General features: G+C 38.7%; 3 protein-coding genes across 3 annotated transcripts in view; all 3 read left to right on the plus strand.

The window, feature by feature from the left end:
- The window catches only part of fam214a (family with sequence similarity 214 member A), a 47,211-nt gene extending 42,548 nt beyond the window's left edge, over positions 1-4,663 (plus strand). Inside the window, exons 8-12 of the mRNA XM_023332699.1 lie at positions 193-289; positions 1,379-1,537; positions 1,737-1,805; positions 2,832-3,031; positions 3,435-4,663. Of these exons, the coding sequence (XP_023188467.1) occupies positions 193-289; positions 1,379-1,537; positions 1,737-1,805; positions 2,832-3,031; positions 3,435-3,588 (679 nt within the window). The 3' untranslated portion in view covers positions 3,589-4,663. The remainder of the gene's footprint in view (positions 1-192; positions 290-1,378; positions 1,538-1,736; positions 1,806-2,831; positions 3,032-3,434) is intronic.
- A 1,586-nt stretch (positions 4,664-6,249) lies between these two features.
- On the plus strand, positions 6,250-11,579 carry arpp19 (cAMP regulated phosphoprotein 19). Its single transcript, XM_023332703.1, has 3 exons — positions 6,250-6,500; positions 9,556-9,678; positions 10,765-11,579. Exons 1-3 carry the CDS (start codon positions 6,441-6,443, stop codon positions 10,933-10,935), a joined length of 354 nt encoding a protein of 117 aa, XP_023188471.1. The 5' UTR covers positions 6,250-6,440; the 3' UTR covers positions 10,936-11,579.
- A 3,016-nt stretch (positions 11,580-14,595) lies between these two features.
- The window catches only part of myo5a (myosin VA), a 68,927-nt gene continuing 64,238 nt past the window's right edge, over positions 14,596-19,284 (plus strand). Inside the window, exon 1 of the mRNA XM_023332692.1 lies at positions 14,596-14,878. Within this exon, the coding sequence (XP_023188460.1) occupies positions 14,852-14,878 (27 nt within the window). The 5' untranslated portion in view covers positions 14,596-14,851. The remainder of the gene's footprint in view (positions 14,879-19,284) is intronic.

Consider the following 19,284-nt stretch of genomic DNA (forward strand, 5'->3'; position numbering starts at 1 on the left):
AAGATCCGAGTGGGACAAGTCTTCCTTGTTGTTCAGGTGGCTAACGCTGCTGTTTGCAAACATATAGGTGAGCCTCAGGTGGTGTTTAACGCACATACCAGGAGGCTTTTGTCACTTGGAGCACAATGAGATTGTGTTGCATCAGTGCTTCAAGAACAAGTTGATCGAGCATGTGTGGTTTTAACCCTTTAGGGTGTGTCCAAAGAGAGATGAGAACACCGATGAGTCACATCAGCTGTTCAGCGCCAGCGCTCCTCCTGCCAGTCTAAGCCTGCTAGGAAACTTTGAGGTAGGACACATCATCAGTCATCTTCTGTCAAAAATGGGGATGCAAGCTATCGGTTAATGAGTTCATCTAAATTTCATCGTTCTTATCAATCGGCTAACGATTAATTAACGATTAATTGGCCACTTTTTTAAAGACCTGCGTTTTGTCTTTCCAAAACATACATTTTATTTTCTTATTGTGAATTTGAAAAAAGAAGCGCATTATATTTGAGCTTTTTTTGTGTGTCATCTGTGTTAAATATTGACTGAATAAACTGATAATTGTGGTTTTCTCAAATATTAAGACATAGGCAACCCTCAAAATCAACAGTACTTATTGGCATCATGCCTTTTTGTATCATGTTACAATTTGCCCTCTGCTTTTCTGTCATCATCACATTTACATGGTGTGTCAACGGCATGTATGTAAAAAAGAAAAGAGAATTTCTGCCAAAAAAACTCAGCAATTTTCTAGAAAAAAAGGTGGACATTTCTGAGTTTGAAATGTCAAAAAGCTTGCTAGAAAAAACTGAGAATTTTTTTTATATTAATCTCAGAAAATTTCTACAGAAAAGCTTTAAAAAATTTTGAGTTTGAAAAGTCAAAAATTTTCCACTTCTGGAAATGTTCTGAGTTTGGAAAGTCCAACATTTTTGGAACTCATGAACCGGAACTTGAAACTCAGAAATTTCCATGTTTTTTCAAGAATATCTATGAGATTATTTTCTAGCAAAGCTCAGACATATCCTCAGAAATATATTCATTTTTTTCTTGTTTTTTGGAGTAAATTTCCTCCTTTTTTCCTTTTTCTATGAACAGTGGCCCTAACACCCTATGGTACATTCTCGCTTTCAAAGCAAAACAGTAATTTTGTTTAAGAAGTTGTCGCTGCGTATAGTTAATTGATTAGAACTAATTTTAATTTAATAAGCCATTAATCGACAATTAATTGTAAGTCGATTAATTGTTTGTGTCCCTAATCCAAACATTTTCCATACTGAACAATCTCTAGACTCTAATGTTGATTTATTTATTTTTCCCCCCTTCGGGGGGAATTCAATAATAAAAATATCTCATAATCTTTATTGTTTGATATCTAACTGTTCTCTAGGAGTGTGTGTTGAACTATCGACTTGAGCCTTTAGGGACAGTAGAAGGTTTCACAGCAGAGGTGGGAGCCAGCGGCTCTTTCTGCCCAAGTCACCTGACCCTGCCAGTAGACGTGTCATTCTACAGCGTCTCCGATGACAACGCTCCCTCCCCATACATGGTGAGCTAGATTTCCTCCTGAACCAAATTCCTTTATTTTAATTTCTTTTTCTTATTAAACCCTGCATGGCTGAGCCTGAAGATGAAACTGTCCTTTGTGTGTGTGTGTGTGTGCGGGGGTGCGTGCGCGTGCGTGCGTGTGTGAGCTCCTTTGGGATGGCTGCTGGTGACACCGTGATTGTCGTTATGTTCTCTCACAGGGTGTGATTAACCTGGAGTCCCTGGGAAAAAGGGGCTACCGTGTACCTGCATCAGGAACCATTCAAGTGGTTAGGAATTTCTTTTTCACAGTTTTAGAAATGTATATTTAAGAATATTTATGTCCATGCAGTATTTCCATTGCAGCATGAACAAAGAGCAGATTAAGCCAAGCCACTAAGCAGAAGTTGGAGTCACCTAGTGGCCAGATGGGAAACTTCATCTTATAAGATCCTGGTTCGAAAGCACTGCAAAGGCCTTGGATTTTAATTCCCATTTGGCTCCTAGATTTCTATATTTAAAATATCTGATGTACACTCAACTTACAGAAGAAAAATGAACACATTGCGTCGTCCACTGACACAGGAAAGTGTAAGCCAGGTTAGCTTCAATGCACAGTAAATCCAATGCATCCACACATACAGCCAACATGTCGCAAGTGGCAAAATCATCTTATACAACAGAAGTATGTCTTTGAACTTCAAATTTCAAAACAAAGAAATATGGAAGTTTGTAGCATTCATTTTAATAAATCATTTTTGTATTCAGCAGTGTTTATTGCAGTATTAGAAACAATCATCACTGAGAAAATCAACAAAATCTGCAAGTCAAAGTGAAACAAAACAGCCAGAAGGAAACGAATGTAAATTTACCCTAATTTACTACTAACTCAAAATATGCTGAACTACTTTAATTCTGTGTGATATAATAAAAACACTATTTTGTTTTGTCAAGAGATTATTAAAGGGTGAATAATTCAGTTTTTTATTATGTAAGGTTGTATTTTTTTTTAAAAAGGTATAAAATGCTTATTTTTTGGATAATATATTTTTATTTAATTTAAGTTTCTCAGTATCGGTATCTGATCACAGGGCTTCAACAAACACCCTCAACAAAAGCTAATTTTGTTGAGCTTTTTCGCAAATGTCTCAACAAAATGTCAGTCAATGTGACAGCAACATTTGATGTTCGATGTGGATTCAGCATCTATTCTACCTTTATGGTGTCGCCTGCTATTGTTTACATTAACATTTAATTTCATCAGATATTGGAAGGTCTGTTTAAACCGTCCTGTTGTGTCTGGTTCCGTCCCTCAGACCTTATTCAACCCTAACAAGACAGTGGTGAAGATGTTTGTTGTGATGTACGACCTAAGAGCCATGCCAGCTGGACATCAGACCTTTCTACGCCAGAGAACCTTTTCTGTTCCCGTTCGCCGCGACGCCAACAATCAGACCAACAGGAAGCCCCTCATTCCGGGCCAAGGCCGCACGCTGCGCTACCTCATCCATCTGAGGTAACATGGCTGCTTCTGTCTGGGACTGATTACATAGCTTTCTTGTTTTGTTTAGTTTTTTTCAGGGTGTCCACACATCCTTGAAAAGTCTTAAATTCATGTGTTAATTAAGAAAAATCTAGCTAGCTCAAAAAAGTATCATAGTTTAAGTGCACATTTTTTCACCAGTTTGCTGGGCGACTTTTCACCATCGGATCACTTCTGTTGCTAACCCACACGATGCTACATTCATTCAGTGCAAAAAGCTTGGCACTTTGGGAGTTATAGCTGTTTCTTTTGTACATTTCTGTCATGATACAGGTCTTAAAATTAATTTATAAAGGTCTTTAAAAGTCTTAAATTTGAGTTTGTGAAACCCTGGTTTTCCTCCTATGCTCATCTTCTCCCTTCTCATCACTACCAGGTTCCAGAGCTCAAAGTCTGGAAAGCTGTACCTTCATAGAGACATCCGTCTGTTGTTCTCCAGGAAGTCCATGGAGGTGGACAGCGGTGCTGCCTACGAGCTCCAGTCCTTCACAGAATCGCCCATAGATCCTCCATTTTCTCCTCGTTGCTGAAGCCCAACACTTCATCTCTTCATCTGACAGTCCATTACTGAAACTTCAGCCACACCTCGAAGCCAGCACTAGACTCCAACTCACTCCATCAGTCTGTTGTGTGACTTTTTTTTGTGAGAGAGAGAGATGAGGTTGACCTGTATCCGAAGACTTCACTTCCATCCTGTTCATCGCCCAATAAAATGAAAATGGGGTCGACAAGGAGCCTGAGAGACTCGTCATAGATACACCTTGTTCTCTGTGAATTGCACATCCTTGGAACAGACGGATTTAGACAGAAAATTAGCTATTGGAGGAGTTCATGATACTGTTCAAAATGTGTTTTTTTTTTTTTTTTGCCATATTAGAATCATATTGTTTCTTCTTTTCCTGGAATTTAATGCATCCCCTCTAGTATCTGGCTTTAATTTAATCAGAGAAGTTCAGGTCTTTTTTTTCTCTGCTGGCACAAATCAAAATGTTGTTTTTCCTCTCAGAATAAGTTTCATTTCTGTTTACGTTGTCTCCAATTTCCTTCTAATTCAACACAAAGCCCATTATTGCTAAGATTCTCCTTATTTTTCATATACGATTGGGTCTAAGAACATGATCTCTAATGTGTGACCCTATGATTCCTGAGCTGTTTAGGAGGAAGCAGGCGGAACCAGGCTGTGGCGCAACACTAATCTTGGACCATCAAGGAACATGCAATCACGATAATGTACCTGAAAACATCGCAGCAGAACATCATACTGTGCACTGTGGATTTTATTTTTTTTTTTTTCCCCCATTTGGTTCTTCGTTATAACTGGAAACGGAACAGAAAATAGTCATATTCTAATACTTTTGTACTGTTACAAAAACCACTTTATTGGAACTGTTGCAATAGAATGAGTAACATTAGTTTAGTGTTTACACGTTCACTTTTCAATTTACTTACCATCAGTTTATTTAATATTTAAATTAATATTTCAGTTACTATTTGTGACGTCTGTCATGCTAAGATGATGTAGTGCAAACTGTATATCATAGTGTGTATTTTTGACATTACTATTCAAATCTGAAAAAATATATATATCTATATCTTCTAAATCAATCTTGGTATTCTGTGGTCTCCTTGTTTTCAATTTTCACAGTGATTCTTCATCTTTAAATGCACCTAGGGATGGGCTAATATGAGCTTCCCAGAGGCTTTTATTTGACCTTTAGTGAAAATGCACACAACTCAACATTAGGTTGCTTTTACATTAAGCATACATTTTTTGTGTGAGGAAAAATGCACTTTCAGCCAGCTGACTGATGGTGTTCAGTAAGAGTGGGCGTTGGACTCCTTAAGATAAGCAAATACGTTGCTAATGAGCAAAATGTTTCATGCTAACGTGTTCCAAAAAAAGCAGTGTGGGAGTGTGGTGAGGTTATTTTTTTGGTTTTTTTATTTCTCCCTTTAGCAGATGGTATTTGTTTTGAACGCAGCCCAACAGTCACGCTTGGTAGAGTTGAATACAAATACTTACATTTTTCATCCACCACTAATGGATTTCAAACGATAAGTAAGTGTAAAATGTGTTATTAACTTTTTGTTCTACGGCTTTATATATTAAGACAAAAGATTTTGTTTGTTTGGTCTTAAAATTGAGTACATGTATGAACATAAGCACATAATACACTGCCTTCATTTACTAAAAAAATCGATGGAAAACGAGGGGCTTCCTCCATTATGGGGGAAAGCAATTTCTTCTGGTTAGAGGTTAACGACAATGATTCTTTAAGTCTTTATAAATGCATGTAGGGTCTATCCCTATTTATTCCAGTAGTTGGCAATTACAACTTCTATAAATAATTGTTTATTTTATACTTCAAAATCATATAAATCATAAAGAAGTTACTAAACAGATTTTAAACGTCTGGTAAAGGATTAATACAGGAGAAAATTGGGTTTGCCAAACACTTTCAAAATCTGTGATGCTTATTTGATGATGGCTGAGTCGATTAATGAGGAATAAAAATATAGAAATTATTTAGTATGCTGTAGAGCATGACCGTTAAATAACTGCTAAACTCTAAAATATATCATTTTAACAAATAAAATATTTGTAATAGTGATATCTATTGAATTGTTTCTATTTGAAATTGCATTCCAGCGGCCATTTCATCCTTCATTCGTCTATTAAATTGTGGCACTTACGGATTTCCATATCGAAGAGACCCACGCGACACCTTATGTCGTGTGTCTGTTCAGCACAGAGGTGGAAAAATGATGATTTGAGCCACAGATGCTGGACATTTTGCTAAAGTTCAGTTTTCCCATCAACTCCTCTGCATGGCGAAGTATGCTAGAGTTCAGAGCTTGCACTGCAGTTAAGGTCCGGTCGATCTGCAGTGGTAATGTCTTCAGAGCGCGAGTGTAATGATACTGAATCGTGGGAGGATGACTCATGGTGACCATAAGGAAATATCATTTACGCCACGCAGAGTCAATGCACAATATTCCTTTTTAGAAGCGAAGAAAACAAGCTGCACTGGTTAATCAGTACCGCATCCTCCGTGTCCGAGGATTAGCGACGGGCTTTAGTGACGGCACATGGCCCCAGCAGCTGATCGGGTTCACATTACGCAATGTCAATCTGGAGCCGACAGAGGCGCGCGCGAGCGTCATATGAGCAACCCGAGCGGAACGGGAGCGCGCGTGGTGTCTCCGCCGCATGTGACGTAGAATATTTTGTACGGGAGCGAGCCTTTTAGCAGCCCTGTGTTGGTGTTGGAGAGAGAGGGGGGTTAAAAAAAAATTAAAAAAAAGTCAGCGCAGCTAATTTCACGATCGTTTGTGAACCAAGTGGGCAGTTGCCTTGGTCGAGCTGAAGGCTGATTTAGACATGTCGGAGGACAACGACGAAACCCAGACCGCAGAAGAGACACCGGTGGAGGAGGAGACGGTAAGCATCGATCGGTGTTAGCAGAAAGATTTAGCCGTTGACTTTTTTTACAGCCAAAGCTGCCTTCTGACGTTTAGCTGCTTTCTACCCGCGCTTGTCATTGTTGACACTTCCTTCAAAGCTAACAGCTAACCCTCCAGGGATTCATTCACAACACCCCGCTCGCTTCCAGCTATGTTACTGCATAAGTGCTCCGTCTTTAGCAGATCTCTGGAAATGAATGTTCCCGTCTGAGTGGTGGTTGTCACGAATGTCAAGAGCATAAGCTAGCGCTGGCTGCTAGCCGTCAGAACATTCTCATACACTCAAACCAGCCGCTACCGTTAGCTTAGCTTAAACCCAGCCTAGCACCCATTTCTCTCGTAGTTACCTGTTCCGGTGTTACACACCTGTTCTACAGAACCTTGACCAGAACTGTCTCTACAGTCCGCGCGAGCAGTTTAATGGGTGGTTTATTTGTCACGAGGAAAGCGCCAGAAATTTCTGATACATCGATGTTGATTCGGTTAATCTGATTCGGTCTACATCGTGTTTTTGAACAAATAGCATCACGGGATTAATCGTTGTTTTAGCAGAGGAATCACTGCTTAAATTAATTTGTTGTTACTAAGTTATATGTCAGTAAAAAATTTAAGACTTGTCAAAACTGTCGAAAAGCCGTAAATGACCTATCAATCAAGTGATACAGAGCTAATGTATGTAGATTGAAATTTAACTTAGTATTGCAAAATCCAGAACTTTTTGATTTTAAATATCTCATTTTACACCAAAACATTTGAAATGTTCACTAAAAGCAAAACATTATTTACTAAATTTTCCCATTTTAGTTTAGACATTGCCCCGAAACTTTGGACTTTATATTAATTGTTATTCGACCGAAATGTCAAGTTTGTTACTGTCTTGTACAAGAGCAGAGTTCTTCGTGCAGCTGTATGTTTTTGCATTTTTTTATTGTTTTGGTCTTCAAGGTATCACAATAAAGTGAAAGTTTATTTCAACACTTGTAGGGTTTTACCATATATAAATTGTAATAATTGAAATGACTATTTTTGAAGATTGAATTTTTGGAAAATCTTTTTTTTCCCCCCACCAATACACTCCTTGGGTTTCTGTAGTTCAGAATAATGTCAGCTCGCCCAACGCCCAGCATCTTGTTTGACAAGCCTGTTTTGTTGAATTCAGGTCATCTCTATAACAAAATATTAGGGTCTGACTAAGATTATTGCTATTATATATTTTTTTTTAACGAAGATAAAGTTAGAATGTTCCAAGAATGCAGTTGTAATACGAAAATAAAATCATAATATTATCAGAATAGTGTTGTAATTTTATGAACTCTCCAACACAAAAATTAACAAAAGATAATTTTTTTTAATTAAAACAACATTTTCTCTTAATCTCAAGACGTTCTTCTCATAACACTTTTCTTCATTTTGCTAATATTATGACTATATTGTTGTAATTATCCAAAATTCTTGTAGACAAGCCCTAATACTTCGTCGTTCAACTCACAGAATGGATGATTGAAATAAGCACAACTTTTTGAAAATATTTTCTTATTTGTAATTTCTTTCTTTCTTTCTCTTTTTTTTTTACAAAACAAAGCAAGAAAAAACCTATTAAAATCAAATTTGATATAAAAAAAAAAAAAATCTGAGATTTTATTTTAAACCATATCACCCAGAGCGAAAACACAAACAATTTGTGTTGTGGAGGAGAAAAACCTGCTGAAATAATGTTTTTCTTCTGTCCACTGTATGTTTTTTGTTGATATTGTTTTGAAAAAAGCAAAAAATATCTTTGAAAACACATCAAAATCAATCAAAAATTGAAGTTACAGCCATTAAAAATGTGAATTTTTGGGGGGTTTAAAGTAAAATGTGAAAGTTGTGACACAAATCTGAACAGTATATTCATAATGAAAACTGGCTTCATTTCTGCTGCTGTTTTAGGTATTGGCATGAAATATTTCTTTCAATTGTTGTCTTATGATTAATTGTTGACTAATACTGAGAAATCACTAATTGACTTTTGATGTGCTGCTTTCAGCGAATAGGTCATAATACACTCTCACAATAATCATAATAATAAATAGAAAACATTGTGGCATAAAATGAACAGTCTGCTTGAATTCATTTCCAAGGCACACATAACGACTACATTCTAAAATAAACATTTAAAACATGTAAAAGTAACTTATTACTAAGGTTGCTCAATATTTTTTTAACTGGTATGTTAAAAAATACAAATATAAGTAAAACTGGACCGATATTAATAAGCTTATGTTGTATTCTGTCCTGTTGCTGTTATTTATGCGCAGCAGTTAAAATGAAAAATCCTATTCATCTTCAGATACATTAAGCCAAAGTTGTGACTTTGTGCCCTAAATATTGCTAACAGGAAGTAACTAATTTATTAAGAACTGAATACTACTGAGACAAAAACAAGAGTCTTTTTGTCTTTGACCACCTTCTCTCACTCTTTACTAGGTACGCTCTTTATTTCATAAAGTTGATTAAAAACAAGACGTAGCTCTGCATCGAGGAGCCACAACCTCTTGAATGTCTATTATGGACAATAAACAGCACCCTCTCCACCACATAGTGGACAGACAGCAGAGCACCTTCTCACATAGGCTGCTCCAGCTCCACTGTCGTAGGGACAGATACAGGAAATCCTTCCTGCCACATGCCATCTCACTGTACAATAAAAGCTAAATCATTGTTCTGCACTAATCAGTCCAATTTTGCACAACTGCACTGTGGCACACTTGCTGTACATATATTTACATATACATTTTTTTTTTATCTTTGCAAGGACTGCTCTTAAGTTGCTTTTTATATTAACAGCATTTCATATTTTTACAATTTATAGACAACTAATACCCAGTGGTAGTTGTTATTGTGTCTTGTCTCTATGCTGTAACTGCGAAGTAATTTCCCTGCTGGGATGAATGAAGTACTTCTATTCTATTCTATTCTATTCTATTCTATTCTATTCTATGAGTACCATTAATAACTTTAAAGAATTAGCTTGTGTTTCTGCTGGTTTTCAGGAGTCACAAGACAAGGTGATTAGTCCAGAGAAGGCAGAAGAAGCTAAGCTGAAGGCCAGGTACCCAAACCTGGGGCACAAACCCGGAGGTTCTGACTTGCTTCGCAAACGCTTGCAGAAGGGGGTGAGTCAGTTTTTTGGGGTTTTTTTTTTAGATATTACTTTGAAACGTCCAGGATTCACTCTGTGATGGTTCTTAATTCTCACTTTTTAAATTTGAGATTCTCAGATCAGAATTATGTGGTCGGTCGTTGATGTCAGGTTTTTGTAAAACTTTGACCAAAGATATACAATGGATTTGGAAATGATGGATCTGATTATAGTGCTTGTTGCTGCTGAAAAGAATGCTTGTTAGGAAAGATGAACTATGAGCAGTGAAATTAAAAGCTTCCTGTCAGCATGATGATGGAGGTGAAAAAGTTCATAATATCTTCCGCGTGGACTCCATTTACTAATAAGGTCTGGGTTTTATTTAGGGATGTCAATATAAATGCATGCCAAACTTTTAAGATTATTTGTGGGGGAAAAAAATATATAATATTATTTATAAATTTTTCCTTCTTCTCCTTCTTCTCCTGCTTTGGTTTGTCACATAAAATTCCAGGTAGACAGTGAGCCATTCAATAAATTACAACATTATTGAAATGTAAGTTTTATTCCAGGAACTTTATCATTAATTGAGGCACATTATATGAATTACTTACACACAGACTGGTGTTTTCCATGCTTTATCTCTGTTAATCTTGACAATTTTTCCCTTGCAGTTAATAAAAACATGGTGTTAAAAATTTGGATATTACATCAGAACAATATTTTTAAAAAAATAAGGGTTTCCCTCAACCTGGTGGTCCACCAGGCTTTACCTATGACTCCACCAGGCTAATCAGTGCTTATTTTTTAACTCTTTCTCTTAAAACATGTTTGCATTTTTTAAGGCATTATAGTTAGTGTTCAAGGACTGATCTCAAAATTTTTCAATGACACATAATTATTAAGACCAACGGGTTTTGCGAGTTTTCTGGGGTAAATGTTGAAAATTATAATTCAGGAGTGAAACGAAAAGTATGCTTAAATTTCCAAAGGTACATATAATCTTACAATGAGCAGAAAGCACGTTGTAATTTATTGGTCCCATAGGTCCTGTGGTTCTAAAATGTTTTCCATTGTTTCTTCAAAGTATTATCCACTCTTGAATTTTCTTTCTCTGCAGCAAAAATACTTTGACTCTGGCGATTACAACATGGCTAAAGCGAAGATCAAGAACAAGCAGCTGCCAACAGCTGCGCCGGAGAAGACGGAGATCACAGGGGACCACATCCCCACCCCCCAGGACCTGCCCCAAAGGAAACCCTCCCTTGTGGCCAGCAAGCTGGCCGGCTGATCCGCATGCGTCCTTACGACTCCCCACCCCCTCATTCTCCATGACCCTGCTCCACCCGAGCCTCAGAGCTGTAACATTACCCACTCATGCACCCCGACCCTCTTTCCACTCCACACCAGCCTGGACAAACCCAAACAGAACCAAACGGTCAGCAAAGTGGCCGGCTGATGGCTTCTTATCGTTTTTCATTTCAGCCTTTTCTGGTCGAGTCCCTTCTGTTTTCCCCACTTGCCCTTTTTCTTTCCCCCTTCTTATATTTTCAGTCTACTTCATGTAAGATACAGAGAGAGCGTGTTGGTTGGTCTGTGGCGTCCCTTTGGACAGTAGGACTACTGAGTTAGGACGGGCGAGCCGCAGAAGCTGCAACACGCAGCTCTAGCGTAAAGTTCAGGGTTCCTCAGATGAAGATGATTTATGCCTGTAGCTGTACGCCTGTATATATTTGTCCATGTTTGGCACAGGGACGAGACGAAATCAGCCCGTTCAGAACATTTGACATCCGATCGGCGAATCTTTCCGTCTGTATGTTTGCGGGACGAAACCCTCCGACCCGGAGGGAAATCTTTTGTTTAGACCAGGGGTCTCAAACTCTCGAGGGCCGGTGTCCTGCAACTTTTAGATGTGCCTCTGCTGCACCACACCTGAATAGAATAATTAGGTCATTAAGGCTCTGGAGAACTGATCTACACAAGGAGGAGGTCATTAATCCATTTCATTCCAGTGTTTTGTACCTGTGGCACGTCTAAAAACTGCAGGACAGCGTCCCTCGAGGACTGGAGTTTGAGACCCCTGGTTTAGACGTTTTGCTTCCTTATTCGAGAACGTGTTTGGACGAGAATCTTAACGCAAGCTTCATCGCTTTACCCACTTGATTTGATTCTAAGAACGGGCAGGTGTCGAGGCAGACGATGCGGTGGACAGACGCGCTCGGCGATTCATTCGGGACGATACAACGAGATGTGTTCGCTTCAAGACTGAAGGAAGAACTTGTTGGGGTTTGGCCCGTATTTGTCAGGTGCAGCTGTGTTCCTGCTGGAGGTTACCGTTGTCATGAATGAATCATCGTGCTTAAAAAAGGGGAGGTGGATGGGCGTGTGATGGGGAAGATGAAACCCTGTAGCTATGTGGACGACCAGTCTGTCTATAGATATATGTATAATATATAAAAAAGTGTACTGGGAATACATAATGTAATAAGTTAGGAGGAGTAACTATAGGTTGCAGTTTTATCTTCTAAATGTTCTGAGCTCTATGTTTAGCTTTATGAAGCGTGACCACTGACCAGGGATGCTAGCGTGACATCGGTTTGAGCTCTGCATGTATAATATGGCTGCCCTGCTGTCACAATGTGCCATTTTGTTTTTGTAAATAAAATAGTTTTGCACAAATGTTTCTTTGTGTTCTGTATTTTTGTATGTTGCTTGCAAAAAAAAAAAAAAGTTGCAAAGGGATGAATAGAATAAGGTGAAGGCTTAAAATTGCGACCAACTTTTTTTTTTTTTTTTCTCGTAAAGTGCAGCTAAAGCAAAGAGTTTGAAATTTTCTTTCTTGTCAAGCTTGAGTTTAGGGATGCGTCGCAGAAAAGTTATGTTTCAGCAATGCTGTTCAAAAAGTGAAATGCATTGATCAATTAGCGATATATTTCAGACTTGTTTATTTTTAATTATAATAGCTTAAAGCTAATGATAAGCCACTATTTATTTTCTCCGAAAGGTTTTGCTTTGTTTTAAAAAAAAAATTAAAAATTAATAAATATTGTTCGATGACCCATATTATCATGGGAAAGTCTGATGACGGCTGTCCAGCAGACACAAAGAGGGATAAAACAAAGAGGTATTTCCTAAATTGCCGGGTTTTCAGAGAGCTGTTTCCAAGAATATTAAAAGGAAAGTTAAAGGGTCGGTATTGTGTGTTTTCCATTAGTGCCATTTTGTACCTTAATCAAGTAACTGCTTAATCAACTTGCCTTTGCAGGTCAGGGAGGCCCCTTCACTGTCCACTTTTAAAGCTCGTCTTAAAACCCATCTATTTTATTTGGCTTTCAACTCTAGCGGGATCTAGTTTTAAATTGTATGTTTTTGTTTTTAAACTGTAAGTTTTTATTTTATGTTTTTTTTATTGTTATGTTGTGTTTTGATGTACAGCACTTTGTATCAGCTGTGGTTGTTTTAAGGTGCTTTATAAATAAAGTTGGTATGGTATGGTATGGTTATGCTGAGTTGCTATAAAAATGCTATATCAAAATTGTCTTAAAAGCAGCATTCAGCTTCTATGCACCACAAATCTGGAACAAACTTCCAGAAAATTGCAAAATAGCTGAAACAGAGTTTCTTTATTTTAAATCTAGTCTAAAGTTCAGCTGTTTCGAGCTGCTTTTGAACCAGTAAATGAAACACTGACCAACATACTGTATCTGATGTGTAGGATTTTGGTGATGGCACTCATCAAAATGGAATGTTTATTCAATTGTTGACAAAATGCAAATAACTTTATATTTTTGTGTTTTTATCATGTGAAGCACTTTGAACTGCCTTGCTGCTGAAATGTGCTGTACAAATAGACTTGATTGAAAATAAATTTTACTTCATGATATAACACCTTGGAGACATGAGGGAGGGTTACTCTGTGAGGCCGAAGCTTGGAAGCTGCAGCTGGGAGGAGGAGCTACATCTGGAAGGCGGGGCTAGGGCCAACCAGGTGCTTTTGACAGCTGAATGGTTGTCATGGAGATTAAATGATTTCTCAAACATTCATGAAAGAATCAAGGAAACACTCTAGGTATGTTTTTGATGAGGGAATAACAACATGATGTAAAGCTAAATATATATATATATTTTCATAATATTGCCCCTTTAAGTAGAAGAGGTGCAGGGAAAAAACCAACCAGCCTTAAACAACTTCAAACCCATCTGGAGAAAGATTTACCGGGGTCTCAAACTCCAGTCCTGGAGGGCCGCAGTCCTGCAACTTTTAGATGAGCCTCTGCTGCACCTGAATAGAATAATTAGGTCATTAAGGCTCTGGAGAACTGATCTACACAAGGAGGAGGTAATTAATCCATTTTATTCCAGTGTTTTGTACCTGTGGCACATCTAAAAACTGCAGGACAGCGGCCCTCGAGGCCTGGAGTTTGAGACCCATGATAGTACTTCAAGAGCCCCACCAGAACCAGGGACACTGTTGGGCTGAGAAGGACTTTATTTCAGTATGAAGTAAATTTTACGTTTAATTTTGAAAAAAATAAAAAAATCAGAGCCTAGAGGAGTGGTCTCAAACTCCCAATTCTGCAAATTCCTACGGAGCCTGGCTCCAATATTAGCTCCTTAGCGGAGCTTTAAGAACAGTGGAGCATCACAATAACAGAACATTTTAAGTTCTGCGACTTCTTTTGGGTTTGGAAACCCACCTCTCTTTAAAAAAAAATAAAAATAAAAATTAGAATGCGACCATGAAACCTACGGAAGAGGATTAGGGTCCTCTTCCGTAAAAAAAAAAAAAAAAAGAAAAGAATGCGACCATGAAACCTGCCCTTCGACATAATTAAAACTTTCGCATCTCAATTCTAAAATTAACCCTGTTTTTGTTTGTGTACTTCTAAATCTTGACCAGGGGGAGGCGCTGTTTTCTCACTCGTCAGCAGCTGCCTGCGTTTGGCTGAGTCGCTTCACCCATCATCATTCCCAGAATGCACAGTGAGACGCCGAAACACGACCAGCCTCTGGACGCGCTGCTTATCATGGCGATATAACATCTTTTCTTCCCCCTCGCCCCGAGACCTTCCCGGCAGCAACTCGAGGGTTTCTGCCTCCGCTTCATGAAAACACACGCTGCGCCCGGTGCAGAGCGGAGAGCCGCCGCCGCCGCCGCCGGAGATTCATTCCAGATTGGAGGAAGGACATAGCGACCAGCCAGCGTCATGGCAGCGTCGGAGCTGTACACAAAGGTAAAACAAGTGGATATTTCTATCCGCTGTTCCGCGTTAGCTTGTGGGTTAATACTGTTTTAATGGGCCTCCTCTCGTTTGGAGGCATTTTCACTGCAAACAAGCTGACAATACTGAGCGTCATTGTAAACATAGAGTGTCTTTGAAAATGAATGAAAACGCTCCTCAGAAGACATTTTTTTGTGTGCGTGTGTGTTTGAAGGTTGCTGACAGGGGACACTGGTAATACACAAACGCTAGTTAGTGAGTCAGTCCACACAGAAAAAGGGCACCTTTAATTCACCAACAAATCTTCGTATTTGACATTTATCTTAGTTGTTCTCATTGATTAGCTTCTAGGTATTTTCTGGCCGCTCCTAACTGGAGCTGCAATGATGCAAAGGCGGTGCCAGCCGTCATGGAGGCCCTTCACTCTTATGTCCCCCCGCTGTTAACAGATTCATATATATCACTAACTAGGGGAGAAAAAAAAGACTATTTGCTCAACCGCTGCAGTGCCAGTATTTTGTGTTGGGGTGTGAGGTGAGCCTTGGAGGGAGCTGGGTACCGCCGAGATGCTGCGTTGCCAAACCCTGCATCCATCCGGACGGTGTAGCATCCTTAGCATCCAGGATGTTTAGACCAGATGAGGCCTCGGTAGAGCCATATGCTCACTAAGACTGCTGCTGATGCTGACCAGGCCTGTTTCAGATACAAGCAAGCAAGGTCATGTGCTGCTGCTGCTGCTGATGGGGATGATGATGAGGATGAGGATTGCAAATGTAGTAGCAGAGATAAAGAAAGTGGTGTGTTTGTGAGAAGGAGGGGGGAAGATGAGTCACCCCATCCCCCTCCTCTCTTTCTTTCTCTCTCTCTCTGCTTTGACAGCTGGTGTTTCCAGCTTGGATGTTGGTTATTTGGTGAAGAGAAATCGTGACAGCGACTGCTGAGATTTCTGCCAGACATTGTCGAGTGTTGTATTTTTTGAAATGCGCTCCGGGAGTAAAACTACATGGTGATGAGAGAGTACTTATTTCTACTACTGCAGGAGTTCCCTAAAATACAAAAATATGGAAGACGAGGAACTTTTGAAATATTTTACATTATTTCAAAAATGTTGAAGTTGAGATCAGATTGTTTGTTTTCCTGAATTTTTCTTTTGTGATTGGTTTGCGTGCTTATTTTTCTGTCATATAATCGGAAAGCTTCTTTGACAGTGAAGTCTGTCCATTTGAGTCTCGCAAACCGTTTCTCTGGTTTATGTTGCCAGGTTTTCCTGAAATCCCAGCCGTATTTTCACATGGTTCTCCACGTTTTTCCTACAGCTGTACAGAACACATCCAAGCCCATTGCGATTGATTGAAAACATTCAAATAAAGAGGGGCAAATCCCCCCAAAACATGGAGCTACGTTTTCTGTATGCCCTATGTGACGCCGCCACAACTTCGTCACGTGGTCGAAGCATTCGCAGCACCTCATGGATCGAACACGATAAGGTAACACCGGATCTTTTCAGGTGTTTGGCTCCGTCTGAACTGGGGTAATCAAATACTGCAACAACAGCGAACACAGAATGGAGACCCCCGAACGCATCAAGTGATAAATTGGTCAAAGTCTGTCACAGCACATACTCAGTTTCACAGCAATAAATTCATGCCAGCAAGTGAGGATTTCATACTATGAAGGATTACATTCTTAAAGTGCAATAGAAAGCTGCTGCTAAAGATGAGCAAATCAGACGAGGAACAATAAAGATTGTTAATGTGAGAAAAGTTAGGTCTTACGCCAACACAGAAGATCTTTGGCAACAAAAAAATCTAGATGAGACCTTTTGTGATTTCTACAATTTATAGATAATTTGACTTCCTCCAGTTATTCCTGAGCAGAGACTGGATTTAAATGAGTCTGCTGTCTGGACTGATTGACCTTTATTGCAGGAAAAGGTTTAGGGGTTTTCTGGTTATGCTGCTGGTGGGAAGCCTAAACTTAGCCTCTGCCTTAAACAGCACATTGCCATTAACAAGTCCGCCACTAACCGTGACTTACCATTTCAGCTGTGGAAAACACTCTCCTCTTTGTGCTTTCTGAGGCAGGCCTGTGCAGGAGCTGATTGAGGACGATTAAAGAGCCCTTTGAAAACGCTCGCACCCACAAACGCTCATCATTAGACCCAGATCCAGTCTCGGGTTCAGGGTCTGTCTGATCTGTTAAAGGAAGGTGAGTCGAACCTGAAGGTCTTTAAACTCGACTCGGTTTCTTTTCCTGTGGAGAACGAGTCAGGATCAAAAATAGAACCAGGCGCTGAGAGTAAATGAAGCTGAGCTCTAAAATAAAAAGTAGAGATGCCCAAAGAGGGAGGATGTTTTCATGGAAGTGCCCGAGAGATGACTCGAAGAGGAAGCCGTTTTTATTTTTTTATTATTTTTATGGATTCCTAGAGCTCTGCATTGATTTATGAGCTTTAACTGTGGGAAGACGATTGCTTCAGCAGATTATTGTTTTGCTTTCTTACAAACTCAGCAGTGGAGGAGGGTTGTGAAAAAGATGCTGCGATTGTAAAACCTCCTAATTGGTTTATAGTACATTTGTCCAGTGACTCAGCATGGAGGGCTTAGATGGCTAAGTAAAGTTTTCATAAACTTTAATATTAGTTTCAGCAATTGTTAAAAAAAAAAGTATGAAAGTCTTCTTGTGCCAGTCACCAGATTTTTTGGAGATGTGGAGTATAAAGTCTGGAAGCACAAATGGTTTTTCAATTCCCTATTTTGTTTGTTTTTTTCAGACCTGGAAAACGCTTAATGCTAACTGCATGCTTTTCCAGAACTTCATTAATTGAAATAACCCTGGAATAAACATGCCTGATGAGCTCTGGGTGCTTCAGTAATTCTCATTAAAACCAGGATCAGCTGATAGACGAGAAAACACCTGCTGTTACATCACTCGTTTGGGATGATGCCAGACTCTCAGGATGTTTGACCGTTTTTGCTTACCGGTAGTTTTTTTTTCTTCTTTTAACCCATATACAGCGGTGATACTAAAACCCGCTTCGTTATTGCTCTGCACCGGAACATAAAAAGGTCATTGAGAGGTCCGGCGAGCGAATAGCACCCCTGATTCTGCGGTTTGAAGCAGCGATTGATGGATGTAATGTCGACCGAATAGCGGCGGCAGTTAAAGTAGAGGAGGGTTTGATCCTTGTGATTTACAGCCGACTTGATTTTGCGTTTTCTCTTCAGAAGTGGTGCCAGAACGGCAGCGTGTTTGACATTTTTGTTAGTTTCTTTGTTATTTTTTTTAATCGCCTAGAGAGAGGCGATTAATCTGGGCATAGTGTAAATATGACCATATACAGGATTATATAACCAAAGTGGCGTATCATTCAAAATTAATTGTATTTCAGTGACTATTTAGAAAGGGAAACTCAAACACAGATGATATTAGGACTGAGTAGATTAATCGTGATTAATCGATTATTGAAATACCCGTTAGCTAGTTTAGTAGTTGATTAATCATTGAACATAATTAAATATATCTATATTTAAGATACAAAGAAAATTTTTGTTTATAAATATGTTTTACTCAGAACTCTTAAAGTCTCATAGTTTTTAGTTGATCCAGTTTAATTCTGTTAAATTCTGTATATATATAAAATAATCTGAGATTAAGCACCTTTTGCTATGTTAGCCAAAAAAAAAATAGTCAACAGATTATCCCTACACTGTATTGAGGTTGGGTCAGGCAGAACGGACTGAGCTTTTCAGATGTTGATGTTGAAAGTATTTTATATTTTTAGCTGTGGATGTATCCTTTGCTACAAATGATCTAGTGTACACTAGTGTACACTTCCTTTAGTGTACACTTAGTGTACACTTAGTGTACACTTAGTGTACACTAAAGGAACATCATGTCATTGCATTTTAGGCAAAAAACAAACAAACAAAATGGCTATTTTCTTATTTAAAAAATTAATTGAATTATTTCTTTTGTACCTTCTAATATTATTGTATTAGGATTAAGTAGTAGGTGAAAAATCTGCAGATGTGCCATTTTTAAAAAATCCGATTAATTGTTTGAATGATCGATTAATCAATTATTATAATAATCTCAGATGCAGCCCCAGATGACATCCAGACAGGGATACACTTCAGATGTTTTTTCCTCATTTAGAGAATATTACCTACAGCTAATGAGAAACTAAATTTCACTTTGTTAGCAAATTTAGAATATTACATAACATCTGTGAAAAGTTTCCACTTAAAAAGATGACCATGTACATTATATGAGATTAGTTAGAGCTGCTTTTGCATGAATTACTGCATCAATGCAGCATGACCCGGTTGCTTTGACAACTACATTGTTTTAAATCTTGTGTAATACTGTACACATAATTACAACACTGTAAAATTACAAGAAATAAAGCTTGAAAT

Source organism: Xiphophorus maculatus, chromosome 4 (assembly GCF_002775205.1).
Source record: "Xiphophorus maculatus strain JP 163 A chromosome 4, X_maculatus-5.0-male, whole genome shotgun sequence".
Classification (NCBI taxonomy): Eukaryota; Metazoa; Chordata; class Actinopteri; order Cyprinodontiformes; family Poeciliidae; genus Xiphophorus; species Xiphophorus maculatus.

What these genes read in the sequence shown, in the direction of transcription:
- arpp19 (XM_023332703.1), top strand. Translation starts at nt 6,441, where the DNA reads ATGTCGGAGGACAACGACGAAACCCAGACCGCAGAAGAGACACCGGTG. An exon ending in CACCGGTGGAGGAGGAGACG is followed by an intron (nt 6,501 to 9,555) that starts GTAAGCATCGAT and finishes GCTGGTTTTCAG; the next exon opens with GAGTCACAAGACAAGGTGAT. An exon ending in GCAAACGCTTGCAGAAGGGG is followed by an intron (nt 9,679 to 10,764) that starts GTGAGTCAGTTT and finishes CTTTCTCTGCAG; the next exon opens with CAAAAATACTTTGACTCTGG.